Source organism: Typha latifolia, chromosome 10, assembly GCF_019914945.1.
Source record: "Typha latifolia isolate L0001 chromosome 10, TyphaL0001v2, whole genome shotgun sequence".
In the NCBI taxonomy this organism is placed as follows: domain Eukaryota; kingdom Viridiplantae; phylum Streptophyta; class Magnoliopsida; order Poales; family Typhaceae; genus Typha; species Typha latifolia.
In genome coordinates, this window is record NC_133095.1 from 10,290,431 (window position 1) to 10,306,248 (window position 15,818).

Genomic DNA, 15,818 nt, shown 5'->3' on the forward strand with positions numbered 1-15,818 from the left:
CAAAGACCCAAAAACATCTCTAAATATCCTAAAAAATTTATTAAAAAAATTATAAATGTGTGCCACTGACATAGGGGGTGTGCCATTGGCACGGGGGGGTGTGCCGAGGCGTGTCGCTTGGCACGGCCATCACTGAGTTTGACACTCGTCAATCAGATAGTATCACCTATCTCTCGGCGAACAACGTGCCTTCTTGTTTGGGATTCACAAACCGAGATCTCAAACATAGGTCATATTATATAATAATAATATAATTCCCTCCCCTCTCTTACCCTAGTTGGAGAGGTGTTGGGTACTATCGAGACACAGATGTCACCTCCTCTATGGTAGTGTATGTGTGTTGGTAGTATGATAATATACAACACAAGTAAGCATTATAAAAAGCATTATTATGATGGAGTAGTATGTGTTAGCATACATAAGCATGTAGATGAATATGCACATATTAAAGCTAATCATATCAATTAGCTTGTTAAAACTAACAAGTGCAATTAAAATATTCAAGCTATCATGTCATAGGTACATCACATCAAATAATAATAGCAAGGATTAATAATCCACTTGCCTGAACACCCTAATTTTCTCGGTGAAAAACTGTGCCACTCTAATCCCAATTCTCTCTAGGGTGGGTGTTGGTTCCGGAGACCTCTATGGTAAAATAATAAGTAAAAAAACCTACATTTCAATATTTAAATTAAAATGGAAATGAAAATTGCTCACAAGGGTCGCAAGCTTGGGCCCAGCCACCTAGCTCAGGTTAGGCAAGCCAAACAAGCCCAAAAAATAGGGCTTGTGCTAGGCCAGCATAGTGCAATTCAAAATGGGCTCGGGCTTGATAGCCTGCCCGCACACCAACCCAGCCAAATCAGACTTGGCTAGGCCAATCTAATTGAGTTGGAACCCAGCTAGCCTGATTGGCTCAGATAGAAAGGAAGGGGAGGGGGTCACTCCCTCACGAACACCATTGCTTGTGATTTAGAGTAATGTGAAAAATGTCACGACTCGATTATTGAATCATGACTGCCTATGTATCCTAATAGGCTTGAGATACACGAAGTCTTAACAATAATTTTCTACCTTAATAGTAATTATCTAACTCTGTAATATAATAAAACTCAAAATCTAATAATTTATTTAATAACTCTAATTCAAAAACTTCCAAAGACAAAATACTTAAATTATACAATCAATATCTTCTAAATACTAAGGCAATAGTTAGCTTTTCAATTTGAACCTAAAAACCACTACTATATTTGGAGGCATAAGTGTCAAAATCCTAAGTGGAGATAGAGTCTCGATGCCTACGTTCATTTGCCATGCACTAGCAACTGAAATTTTAAAATATTTTAATGAGCTAACAACTTTAGCTTAGTAGGTGAATCCACCCTAAAAGCTAGAAAATCATACTTTATTCAGTATAAAATATTAATTAGAGCTCAATAATTAATAACAATAGCTAGCATGCTCATAATATGAATAATAAGTGCGAGTAATGATAATGCTTTTAATAAGCTAATATCATGCTCAATTTTGTTCGTCAAGTTTTCTTAATCTCAATAATGCCAACGGTCTCGGTTTAGAACTGTGCTTATAGATCCATATCAACTAGAAGTCACCTTAAGATGGTGCTTAAATCTTTTCTTTATAATTGATTCTATTTGGGTCACCAGAAGGTGTCATCATGTGATAAATGCAACCGTTTTTTTTACTAATTGATGAGTGAGATTAGGGTCACCTTAGGGAGATTTTTTATCACGACCCAAATTAGGAATCATGATCGGTCATGCATCTCAATATGCTTGAGATGCACGAAGCCTTAACAATACTCTCTACGTATACGATGATAAAATAAATAAATAAAATGAGAATTTGCTTATTAAAAAAAATACTTTATTACTAAAATGCAATAAAAAAATAAACAATGTTAATGTTTTTAAGTCTCTAAACTAAAATAAACTAAAATAAAACTTCTATATCTAAAGCACAAAATCTAAAAGAGCGGAAAGGTAAATGGGTGGATCCTAAGTGGAGGTGGAATCGGGTACATCACGCTCAGGCGCCCCGCTGACTATTACCTGTAATAAATAAACAAATAAAAAAAAAACAATAGAACTCGTGAGCCAACAACTATAGCTCAATGAGTGGAATCCACTCGAACCAAATAAATTTTTACTGCATATTAATGCTGAGTAAATTAAACAAAAAGTAATAATATCATAATATGCAATAGGCATGCTCTCTAAATAATAACAAGATAACAATAGAGAAATGTCACAATTTGTAACCTTGCATGTTTTCCACATATCAACATCCTTTTGATATTTAAAATGTCATATGTCTCAATGGGTCTAAACCCTGTGGATCCACATCAACTAGAAGTCACCTCGAGATGACGTTTGGGACTTTTCTTCGTAGCTGATCCGGTTAGGGTCATCAGAGGGTATCACCCTGTGATCAACACACTCTGTCTTTTCCTCTAACCGTTGAGAGAAGTTAAAGTCACCTAGGAAATTTTCTCATTTTTCCTAGGACTGTTCCCTAACCCCGCCAGAGTCACCTAAGAAAGTCACCGCAGTGATCTAATTTAGGACTTTCTCTTGGACTTCCAAATAGACTTGAGTCACCACGGAAAAACCGGGACTGTTCTCTAAGTCATATCAATACTAGTCTCATTTTCTTTTCAAAATTCTCAATATTAGCACGAAGTATGGTGATGCACTGAATATAATAATTAAATACACGCAGAAAATAAAGCAATTAAATTTTTACACATGAGGGTGAAATAAATAATTTGCACGCAGAAGATTTACATGGTTTGGCAAAAATACGAAATACAATAAAATAAACACGTGAGTGAACCCACTCACCTGAGTCTAGGCAAGACAACCAAAATCTCAAATCTCTAGCCCACGTACTAAAAATCACCACGGGGGAGTCGTGCGGTGGTCTCTGCTGGCTCCGGCGATGCTCCGGCTGGCCGATTCCACGGTGACGACTCCGTCGGTGAAGGAGGAAGAAAAGAGGGAGAGAGAGAGAGAGAGAAAAGAGGGCTTAGGGTTCCAGAGAGAGAGGATTAGGGCTAATTATAGATTAGGAGAGGATTAAATCTAATCCAATTCGGATTAGATGAAATCCCCCCAAATCAGCTGCGTGCTGGAGAGGGAGAGGGGAGGGGCTGCACGTGCACCCACCTCTATTTTTTTTTTTTTTTTTTTTTTTTTTTTGGTTTTGACATTTTTGGTCTAGCTTGAGATTGCTCCATAATCTCTTTAACCTCGCCAGAGTCATCTAACGAATCATATGTTGATCAGGAATATATTTGTCCTCTGGCCTTCAATGTAGACTTGAGTCACCATAAGGAGATACACAAAACTCAACATTTCATGGACTAAAGCATTGTATGGAGTGGGTATGACACAAAATATAACATCATAAAAATATGGTAATATATGGAGTATAATACTGTATGAATAATAATACAAAGGAATCATAATATAAAATACGAGACGATAAATTCACTCACTTGAACTCCATAGAGGATAGCTCAAATCCTCAGTTGAGGTACAAGTATAAATTTTATATTTACTCATAAATAATTCTACACTTTAATAGTATTTTTAGAATTTAAAATAACTTGTATTTCTCTAATTGGGCTTAAATAAAACCCAATACTTGAGCTGGCTCACAACCCACAACACTAAGCAATTGGTTGGGCCAAGACCTAGCCTGAACCAAAATGGATTGGGTTATACATCACAACCCATCTACACTTTCATTAATCAGACCTTAACATGGCCTAATCAGTAAAGACCAAACTCACTAATCCACTAAGCCACTAACTAACTAAAGTTCACACACGGGTTGGTATCTTTTGATCCCATCCCATTGCTTTTCTTCCTCCTTTGAAGGAGGAAGATGAAAAGGCAGGTGAGATGATTATCGGTGATCCTACTGTCGTCAAATATGTTGTCAGCACCCTGAATCAATGATGTGAACACCGACCCTACGATCTTGAGGACCCATACAAAGCGGAGGAAAGACAACTCCAACCGGCTGATGGGGAGAGAGACACCATGCTGGTTGCAGTCCATGGTGGAGCACCCATTAGGGGCTTCTAAAACTTGAAAAGGACATCCACGACACAAGATTGTTGACATGAAGCTCTTGGATTGATTCGGCATCAATATGATGTGGCCAGCTGGTGAATTACTCCGACGAAGCCATGAATAGAAAGGCAAAGCTACACGACCACATACTCAAATAAATTGAAATTAACTAGAGGGGCTTGGATGAGAACTCACATGCGGTTCCTTTGGTGATGGTAATTTATTCCGGCGATGCTCGGTGATGAAGAAAAGGAAGGTGAAGGGGAAAAAGGAGGAGAAGGAGAAGGAAAGTTCCAATACCCCTCACGGAGGGGTTTGATATGCTTTTATGGTTAGTGCATCGCTAGATTTCATCGATCGCTCCTAATCCCAGTCAAAGATAGAAAGAAGAGAAGAGAAGGAAAGGAAAAGAGAAGGGGAAAGCACCTGCCTTGCATACAACCGCCTTTTTTTGAATATTACAAAAACTATTAACTTTTTCATCAAACTTAATAGAAAAAGTACAAAAAAAAAGTTAAAGAATTAGTAGAGATAAAGAATTAGTAGAGACAATTTTCCCACCATAATGAATATTAAAATATCTAAATTGCCCTTTTTCCTCCATTAAATTTATTCACTGTATTCTACTCTTCAAATTTAAAACAAAATAAACTTTCAATCTTGTCATGACCCGAAATAGGAATCATGATCGGTCATGCATCCCAATAGGCTTGAAATATACAAAGCATTAACAGTATAATATAATGAAATTCCAAATTTATTTAATAACTATAATTCAAATACTAAAATTATACAATCAATATATTTAGCTTTTCAATTTGAAACTAAAGCCACTACTATAATTGAAGGTGTAAAGGCCGAAATCCAGAGTGAAGGTAGAGTTTGGTGCTCCCGTTTATTTGCCACGCTGATCAGCATCTAAAATATAAAAAGAGTTTAATAAGTTAACAACTTTAGCTTAGTGAATAATTCTACCCAAAAGCTAGAGAATCATTCTTCATTTAATATGAGTTATTAAGCAAAGCTCAATAAATAATAATAATAAATTAATATGCATATTTATAAGCCATAAATATGCAATTTAACAAATTAATATGCTTGATTTCATTATGCAAGCCTCCTCAATCTCAATCATGCCAATTATCTTAGCTTAGAATTGTCCCTATGGGTCCACACTAACTAGAAGTTACTTTGAGATGGCGTTCAAGAGTTTTCCTCATAGCTGATCCGGTTAGGATCACTAATAGGTATCACTATGTGATAAATGCAACTTGCCTTTTTTCACTAATCTTGGAAAGAGATTAAAGTCACATTGGGCCGGTCACCACGCTCACCCAAGTCATTACCATAACTCCGTAGGTAATATCAGTATTAATATTAAGTGGTCTGATATAGAATGATTACATAAACTTTGCAATTCAATATTACTTCATTTAATTATTAATATATCATAATTAGGATAAAATGAATTAGAACAAAATGTAAATATCCAACTTGAGCCCACAACCCACTTTAACTAACTAGCCCTAAGGAGGCCTTGCAACAACCCAAGGAGATCGAACATTATAGGAAAAAGCATAGGAAGAAAGAATAGAAGTTGCTGGCGGCCTAGGACTTGGTCCAAAAGCAAGAGGGCAAATAAGGAGGGTGAGATTGGCTGGCAATGACACAGTGAGGATGATGATCGTGGCCAAGAATGCAGTCAAGAGCTATTGGAGGGATTATAGATGGTGAAAGATAAAGAGAAGGTTTAAGAAGTTGTTGAATGCTGCCAATGCGACGAGGACTAGGAGATAAAGCTTCTCAGGTAGACGTGAGGTCAATCAGATATCATTGGTCGACGAATAACTCCGACGAAGTCCAATTAATAAACTTGAGATTAACATGATATAGATGTAAAGAAGATGAAATTTATTCCAAGGGGTGAAAGAAAAGTCACTTGCAATTTGTTTGATGTTATTCGCTTACTCCGACAACTCCCCGACTTTGACAATGGTAAGCTCTGACGGGTTAAGGATAAAAAAAAAAAATTAGATGAGGACGGAGATGGTGGGTTCCTCATCTCGGTACTGTAGCAGTGCTACAGTACTTCCGCAGCTGAAAAACTTCATTTAGGTATTTTTCTTCTTTTTCTAAGGCTCCCTTTTTATAGATCAAAGATATAAAAGTCCTAATAGGATAGAGATTCTAATCTCTTTTCTTACTTAAAGATATACCAAATATTAATTTGATTTAATCCAAAATTCTAAAATATAAAGGATAAAACTAAATCTTTCATTATCTAAATGATTATCTCTAATTTTATTCATTTATTTTTGAAATTCTGGGTTGTTACAAACCTCTTCTATCTTCTCCTATTTATATTAGGCTCAAATCTTAGTTAATCTAACTGTTGCAATTTATCTTCTTTCAAATATATATAATCATGGAATGGAAAATTTCAATCTTCTTAAAAATATGGGTAGAAAATTCATATTTACTAAAACAATGGGATTATTAATATCACAGGGGTATTATGATAATTTGTGTTTTCTTTGTTAATATTAGTCTAAACCATGGGTTGGGTTGGGGAGAGGGCAATGTGATACCAAATAAAAGTTGATGGAATACTTTGATTCTAGGCATGATCATAGGGGGTAAATCAAAATTTACCCAAGTTTAATTCATGATACGTAAGACCAATGATTGACATGGCAAATTTCCTTGATGGACCTTGTAAAATATTTTGATGAACATTACAATCTAATCAGATACTTCAGATTGTGGCGATGATAAATTCAATTTTTTCTTCGAAGCCAGTCGTCGCTCAAATATGGTTTGCATGCAACTTTATATGAAGGAGATTGAGTCCACTCCAGGAGCTTCTGCAGCCACATCTATTCTTTCACGGAACTTGCAGGTTCAAGGATTTGACTCCTCAAGAATTTGTGAACTAAAGGTACCTTATGTTTAATTTTTAGACTATATATACTCTGATGGCTTATCCTGATTTAATTCACACAATTTCCTTTGTAGGATCTTGTTTGGAAATTATGTGCATGGAGGGACTTAATGGTTAGTTAATACATCCTTATGCTGTTATAGTATTCGTGATACTTTAGGAAGATTTCCTCTTTAAAGTTTAAACAAAGTATCACTATGCCTCTTAGATATTTGAAGTCTTATATAGTTGAGACATCAAAGTAGGTTTTCTTCTGGTTTAGTATCACTATGCCTCTTAGATATTTGAAGTCTTATATAGTTGAGACATCAAAGTAGGTTTTCTTCTGGTTTTATTGTAATATAAATTTTTGTCACAAGCTGATAACTTTGCCTTGGGGTAGTATCTTACATGGCTCTGGGTCTTTTCACTTGAAGAAATCTCAACATTTTCCAATATACCTTTTCACTGTTGAGAGTAGCTTTGGTGAATTACTCAAATTTAGCAGATAGATGATATTATTATTCATTCTCATATAAGAAAGAAGCTTCTCATTTCTAATTTTGATCTTGTCTGGCTTATGGTAGCATTTTCTAGACGGTTGATGTCAAATAGCAACATTGTCCAAATGCTTCATTAAGGAGTATTCTCAACTTTGGGATATATTCTACCCTCTAGTTAGCTCTCTATTATTGTGAAATAATACTTTGGATTATGCTGAAGCTCATTATTACGCTTCAAAATATTGGGCAACTAAGAAATAACATATACAATAGTTGAGCGTAGACAGATAAGGTCGGTGATGGATTTGTGGTCACGCACATTATACATTGAGTATAACTTAGAGATCACTAGTTACCTCAACATCTGCACATTGGATTATCAATTAACATTCAGCTTAAAGTTTTTAATCCAATTAGTATGTTTGTCTCTGCATAGGCATCTGCCTTTTACAGATATTGTGTATACATTGGTCCAAAGATCTACTTATTTTTTAGTTCCCTTGGTCACTTGAAATGTACAAATCAATCAGTTGATTCATGTCTCTTCAGTGCACCAAATGTCTGTATCAAGGATGAATCAATCAGTTGATTCATGAGTTACTCGTGATGTATCGAACTATCCGATAGCATAGTGTTACCAAACAATGGATGAATCAAGGATGATCGTGCCAAAAGCATGTGCAGTGCTAATACCCGGTCGGCATGGGGTGTGCCAATCGTGCGTCTTTGGCATGCTTCTAATATATCTTTTAGGGAATTTATACATATTTTTGGTTTGAATATTCATATTTAAACCTACATTGGAGTCTTTAATCCTTAAGTAATATTAATAAATGACTTTTTTTATTAAAGATATATCAATAGTCAAGTAGAAACATGATTCAACATATACTATGATTGAATACATTAATTAATTTACAATAACTCAATAATTAAAACCAAAATTTAGTTGAATGTAGTTAATCCAACATGTTCCTATATAAATTTTGACATAATTTGAATTTGGATTTTTGAAATTCAGGAAAAGTTAGGGGAATTCTAATCATGCTGAACTTTTAGCGTTCAAATAAATTTATATGTAGTTGATCTAATATGTTTATATACCAATTTTGATCCAAGTTATATGAATTTGACATATTAAATTTTATATTTTTTAAAATTTGGGGGAAGTTTTGGGGTAAATAAAAAATTTTCATTGATTCCTATATTTTAATATGAAACAGAAGAAATGGCCCTATGCTAGTAATTTGCTAGTATAGATTGACATCTCTTCTTGGTTCAAAAACCCTGGCTATTAGTCACCCGTTGGCTTAAATAGCTGTGCCAAACTGTATTTAACTTTTATGGAACCAGCATGGGACGATTGTATATGGAGGGCCAAGGGCACTTCCCTATCTTCTTGCTGATAATGTTATGTTATGTGCTGACTTGCACTGATCGACACACCCTGCGAGGCACTCATTAATGTTGGTACATTCTGATTATCAAACATCATCATGATAGTTGAGGCATGTGCCAGCCATGTATACCATCTTGCATGTTGATCCATGTTTTGATGAAATCTAAGCTCTGAAACTGATGGTTAAGTTCATTATGTTATCATATCTCACCAAATAAAGATGTCTATATATGGAAGTTGCCAATAAATTAACTTGTCTGCTAAGGAAGGTGACATCTTTATAGGTCTATCACCTCACTTTCCTTGTATGGGGTTTTGAAAACAAGAGAGAAGAATTTGTATACGCATGTGAGTATTTAATCCACGTCTTAGTTTTTCTTGCGCTTATATTTTGCTAAATAATATTATTTTTTGAATATTTCCTTTTGGCAGTTTCACTGAGTTGATGAAAGTAATATACTAATATGGCCTTAAATAAAATAAAAAAAATAGGCCTGCATAATAGCTAGTGAGTTTCAATTTTTTAAAAATATACAAGAGTAGAGTACGTAGGAACAATATGAAAGCTCTTGTCATGGGGTCTTCACCACAATATTTCAGAAATCATTAATCATTTAATCCAGCACTAATGTTGTCTAGAAATTGTCAAATACCTGTTAATCATTTACTTTTTTTTGGAGTAACCTTAATTCTTAGTAAATTTGTTACAGTGTTTTTTCTTCTATCTCTTTTATTGTGAGATTCCTGTTCCATCTGATATTATATATATATATATATAATATCTTCATGTCAAGAGAAATGTTTTTGTGGCAGTATCTGTAACTTGCTGGACATTTTTCCAGGCTAGAATTCATGATGAAAGCTTGCGGTATGTACTTTCAGATCAAGCTATAGCTGCTCTTGCTGTGAAAGTTCCAACAAGTTCAACAGAAATATACAATGTTATAGTAGAAGCTGATTTGAGTAATGGTTCCTCAAAGATATATCCTTCCCCTCCACTATCTCCTGTTATTGTTAGTCATGTTGAAGAGCTCTCCTGTTTACTTCAAGATATGACTGTCAGCTTAGATGATGTTTTTAAAAGTTCTGTTGATAAATTTCTAGATCCAGATGGATGTTGCCCTCTATCCATTTACAATTATGCTCTTATGTCTCAATTCAATTTGGCAAACATCAGTATGATTTCCTTGAAGCAAAGTGGAGAAAGGTTGATGACAACAGGTGGTAAAAAGGCCTCCCGGGAACTTTTTGTTCGAAAGTTCTCATGCAAATCTCCAGTATATCATAACTGCAGAATCTATGCTAATGATGGGAGACTGCTTTGCTATTGTGACCGGAAAAAACTGGAATGGTCAGTATCCTTGAAGTATGCAGTTCATATTTGAAAATATATTTATGTTTTCTTTGTATTATAATATTGCAGGTATCTTCGACGCCATCTTGCAAAGGTAGTAGAAGATAATCCTCCAGCAATCATGCTTCTTTTTGAACCAAAAGGCCGTCCAGAAGACGAAGGCAATGAATTCTATATTCAGAGTAAGAAAAACATATGCGTTGGATGTGGGGAAAAGAATCACTATATACGCTACAGGATTATACCATCATGCTACAGAATGCATTTTCCAGAGCATTTGAAAAGCCACCGTTCACATGATATTGTCCTACTATGTGTTGATTGCCATGAAACAGCTCATTCAGCTGCAGAAAAGTATAAGAAGGAAATAGCAAACGAATTTGGGATTCCTCTTTTTGTGCAAAAGATAGTAGATTCTGGAGATAAAACTATTGTCACTATTGGATCAAGATCTGAGAACAAAACTAATGAATCAGGTGTATCTCCTTTGCATTTGAGGACTGCAGCTATGGCTCTTTTACGCCATGGATCCAGTATGCCTTCAGACAGACAGGAAGAGCTGATGCAGGTGATACACCATTATGCTATAGTTATTAGTTTGATATCCTCTGATATTAATATATTACTCTGTATTGTTGGCTGATTCAGACTGATGCTTAGTTCATGGTTTTATGGTGTCTGCTCCTTGCTATACCATGATGTTTAGAGTTATATTGTACTATATTTTGGTTAGAATGGTCTACTCCTTTTGACTTTGTAGTGCATGCTGATCGACTACTGGATCAACAACTCAATAAGTTTGTGTATATAAATAGTCATGCAGTACTAAATGAGAATTTGTTTCTTCTGACCTTTTCTAATTGACAAGAAATTAATATTGTAGATATATATAATTCTTATTAAAAATAAAAATATTAAATTCTTGTGAAACAAAAGTAGACAAGTAGAAGAAATTCTGGTTTGGTAATGCATGTCTATTTATATAGATAAAATTGGCTAGAGTTTTAATATTCTATCTACATGAATTATCATGGGAGTATCAGTTGGTATGTTGGAAAGTCTTGCCTCTTGCATCCAAGATGTAATGGGTTCAAGTCGTGAAAACAATCTCTCCATAAATGAGGGTAAAGCTAAGTATATCTTCTCTCTCCAGACACTGCATGAGAGCTTTGCACTCTGGGACAGCCTCTTTTTATATAAATTTTCATGGTTGAAAGTGTAAAAGTATATGTTCCTGAACCTAGCGCAATTTATTTCACTGGTCTCAGACTGTTAAGGCATACTATGGAGGAAGGGAAGTCACTCAAGAACATCTGAAAATGGCATTACTTGTTGGTATGAGTCCTCATGAGAGACGAAGACTTGAGAAGAAAAAGGGATTAACTTTTCAAAAAAAGGAACTAATTTTCACAGGGAACCATAGCACATGCACTATCCAAGAAACTATCAAGTATGAATTAGAAAAAAATCATGCGATACCTCAGGAGTTATCAGAAGGTGATATTAATGAGTGTGATGGTGGGCATTGGGATAAATCCACTTCAAACAAAGATACAACTTTCCAGTGCAATGATTCTTCCACTTTTGGTTCCAACATAGGCAGCTTTGATTGTAACAAACTACACGAGCAAGGAAAAAACAGCAGTTCAAATAATGGCATTATGGAAGAGAATATGCACAGAACTTTTGATTCTTCTGTCACTCATCAAGTCATTTCATCTGAAAGAGGCAAGAAGTTATCATTGTTGGGGCATGGCCCACATGGGAAACAAGTTGTGGAACATTTATTTGACAACTATGGTGAGGAGGGCATTTGTCAGTTTTGCCAAAGATGGAGAGAGGTCTTTGTTGAAGCCATTAATCCTCGTTTCTTACCTACTGGCTGGAACATAAAGCACAGGTAAACTAATAATTTGTTCGGTGTGTTATCTTTGTGTTCATCACAAGCTAAAAAAATATATACTTTATTACCGTTACATTCTTTCTTTCTTGAATTTGACTAGCAATTTCAGCTATGCTTACAAAATAGTCACATAGTATAATTTTTTGATACTTTCTAGAAGTGGCATGTCAGCAGATATCATTTAAGCTAATCTGTTGTGCTTCATAATTAGGGTGAAACTTCCTTTGTTTGGATGGTTGTTGTTGAATGTCGGGTTATCCTCCACTGTTAAAGCATTGAAGTCCCAAGTGCATGCTCTGGTTCACCAGCAGGTCATGTTTCATTGGCCTCGACTAGACTGTTTAACAAATTGGTCAGTTCAAGTTATGAATAATATAAATATCAGGACAAATAGGTCCTAAAATCCTTACTACTAGCTGATGAACTTTGAATGAAGCACATAAATGAAGGGTTGTGCCTAGGTCTTCTTGGCCCATGTAAACAAGTTTTGGTAAAGATTTTTTTAATCTGCCAAGTTCAAAAGTCAAAACTACAAGTGAATTATTCTACTTAAAGGGTGGTCCCTTAGTTATGGAAATGTAACTTGTGGTGTTTACTTGCAACCTTTCCTCTTTGTGTTTACTTTACCTACGAACTACTAATCGTGTGGGTATTAGCTGTAGAAAAGTTCTGCTTAACTCTGAGGAAGATAATTTTAGGAATATGATAGCCACAAATCTGATTTAGGAATATGATAGCCACAAATCTCTAATATAAAATTCAGAGAGACACGAAAGCCCAATTCTAGAATCGGATCGTAAGTAGAAGTTGACGCAGTGGAAATGTACTCAGTCCTTGAAGTCACTCTCTAATACGTTTCTTCATTTTCTGAAAATTAATAAATTACAATGAACTAGAGTTCAAGAAGTAAATCCACTCTACTATGAATATGTTTAATGACAAAAATCAACATATGAATCATAACGGTATACATAAGCCGTCTTAGAAAATAAATAATTTACTTTGTCGCAATAGAAAGAAGAAGTATTGTTCCCTGCTAATGGTCTTTCCCCTTCGTCCCCTGCTTTTGACTCTTCCTCTGAACTTGATCGTGACGAACAAATGGTACAAAGTTCTTACGCGTCATTTCAAGATCTAATACATGCAAAAAATTACATTCATTCATAATATCTCGTTGGTGGGTATAATAGCTAATAAAAACCATAATCCAGAAAGCATGATTTTAAAAATGCAAATTCGACAATTTATGATACATGGATAGACCAAGGCCTAAGCTTGCCAATATCATTGATAATAAGATACAAGTAATAAAATAACAAAATCCTCAAATTTCATCATGCGGAAACTATCAATCTCAATAAATGTTATATTTCTCTTTCTTGGGTTTGTGTTCGTCAAAGGTATTATGGTAAAAACTTGAGCGAGCCCGACTTCTGCTCAAGCTTAATCAGGTAAATTGAGCCACAGTCGAGCTCGAGCCAATTCCAAGCTATAAAAGAGTCTATTTTTGAGCCTTAAACTAGCCGAGCTCACCAATGCCTTAAATGAGCCCATTCAGTTGTAAATGAATCGAGCCTATTTTATGAATTACTTTGCTTATATTTATTCAACATGGCAATTTAATCAGGAAAAATAGTAAAACGGTATCCTTTAAATTGTTCCTTCCTTTAGTTTTATATGGTTCAATGAGTTCTCTCTTGGTGATTATATGGTTTTATGTCTTATGATTTATGTCTTATTCTTGAAAGGTGAGTAATAAATGCAAAGGAGGCATGGGCGTTGGATTAAAGACATTGTTAGTTGTTATGTTTGTAAGCAACACCAGCTGATATATATGATCAATTCCTTATTGGTAAACAAGTAAAAGACTGTTTTTTTCCTCTATATTTGGATCTTATCAGAATTGCTGAATGCTTGATCAACTTGAGTGCTCTTTGTAGTTTATCATATCTTTTTATTCTCAGATTCACTCCTAATAGTTATGATAAGTTGTTACTGCTTGGCAGTGGACGGCGGGATTTTGGTGAGCATAGTGTTTATAATCCAGCAAAGAAAGCTCCTCAGATTGCTAGTAGCTAGGTAGGTATGTACTTCTATTCTCTTGGGCACAAATGCCTAGCAATTACAAATATTGAGGCCCTTCCATTTTACTGCAAGAATTATCCATAGGGGAAAAGCAACATTGTAGTGTCATGTCTTAGTCATCTCCTCTTTATCTCTCTTCATCTCAGCAACACTTTCCAGAACATATCTTAATGTCTTAATAAATGTTGTGCCATATTCTCATGCTTCTCTTGAAATGCTTGAGATAAAACAATTACAGGAGATTGTAAATGAAATAATTGCAGTCCTCTAATATTCATCCTAATCATAAGATTTGGTTTGATTAGGGGATGAGAATCTTATGGAGCTTAAGGCTTTTCAATCTTGTGAAGGCATTAGGACTCTTACTCAGCCGTTAGTGTCTCTACCTTAGCAATTCCTACAGTTAGTGCCTTTCTTGTAGCAAAGGCTAATGATACTCCCTTGTGGGGGCAACTGGGCAAACATGAATAAAGGTCATCATAATAATCTCAGGAGCCATAGGCATTTGAAACAAGTTCTCACTAGGGACCAGAGACTTGGAATTGGTTTTGCTTTATGTGTTTAAAATAAATATGTGTATCAAGATATGAATCTTTGGGTCTTGGGTCAGCATTGTTGAAGGAGCATACTGATATTGATTTGACAATATAAAAAGAATGCTCATATTAGAAACTAGTCGGCCTTCACTGTTGAATGAGATTTGGTTAAAACAGAATAACATCCTCAAAAGATCTTTTAATTCTATTAGTTATGGATGTGGGCACATGACCAGGGACCACCAATGTATTACAGGGAAAGGTACCATCAATAGTGGATAAAGGGAGTTATTTTTCTCATCTATCAGCAGTTTAAAAGATAAAAATTTCTGTAACGGAGGGCTTCAATGGTACGGCAGATCTCCACATAAAATTTGCAATGGAGTGGCTTTGGGAAATTTTGTTCAAGAAGTATTAGAAATTACCTGTAGAGATCTAATCTTCTAAACGATTGCATCACTGGCTTAAGAGTAAAAGCACATAGCCGACAGCTGAATAAACTTCGAATGTGCAAAACGGAGAATATTCAGTGTTTTGACATGCATATTGGTTCTCCTTTTCAGGTTACTTTTAGCAACCTGCAAACAGCTACATTTGGTAGAGATCTAATCTTCTAAACTATTGCATCACTGGCTTAAGAGGAGTAAAAGCACATAGCCAGCAGCTGAATAAACTTCGAATGTTCAGTGTTTTGACATGCATATTGGTTTGAGTCTGTAAGATAATTTATCTATTATCTCACGTAAATGCAAACGGGTCTATTTCTTGTTCGAATTTGTAAGCAAATATCTATTCTCTCCCATACTCAAATGTAAAAGTCCTACAAGACTGATGGGTGTAATATTTATCCATTCCTGGATAGTAGTGTGATTCTTGTTTTGCTACTTAATGATTCCTGTTTGTTTGTCAGATACAAAGAAACTCTTCCCCTAGCAAGGAGGGTCTGGGAATTTATATGTACCAATCATATAGCTGCAAAAAAAAAAAAAAGGAAATATTCTTGAAGAAAATT

General features: G+C 35.2%; 1 protein-coding gene across 8 annotated transcripts in view; it reads left to right on the forward strand.

Annotated features, from left to right (window-relative positions):
• Positions 1-15,695, forward strand: part of LOC140796578 (protein RRP6-like 3) — a 31,305-nt gene extending 15,610 nt beyond the window's left edge. For 3 of the 8 annotated variants that reach the window (XM_073149630.1, XM_073149635.1, XM_073149636.1), the window contains exons 7-12: positions 6,857-7,044; positions 7,122-7,160; positions 9,771-10,279; positions 10,352-10,850; positions 11,551-12,182; positions 12,397-12,739. In XM_073149630.1, the coding sequence (XP_073005731.1) occupies positions 6,857-7,044; positions 7,122-7,160; positions 9,771-10,279; positions 10,352-10,850; positions 11,551-12,182; positions 12,397-12,586 (2,057 nt within the window). In that variant the 3' untranslated portion in view covers positions 12,587-12,739. Of the gene's footprint in view, positions 1-6,856; positions 7,045-7,121; positions 7,161-9,770; positions 10,280-10,351; positions 10,851-11,550; positions 12,183-12,396; positions 12,740-13,933; positions 14,038-14,191; positions 14,269-15,369 lie in introns of those variants that run through there. The other 5 variants (XR_012110474.1, XR_012110475.1, XM_073149632.1 and 2 more) reach the window with 5 other exon arrangements.
• The last annotated feature ends 123 nt before the right edge of the window (positions 15,696-15,818 follow it).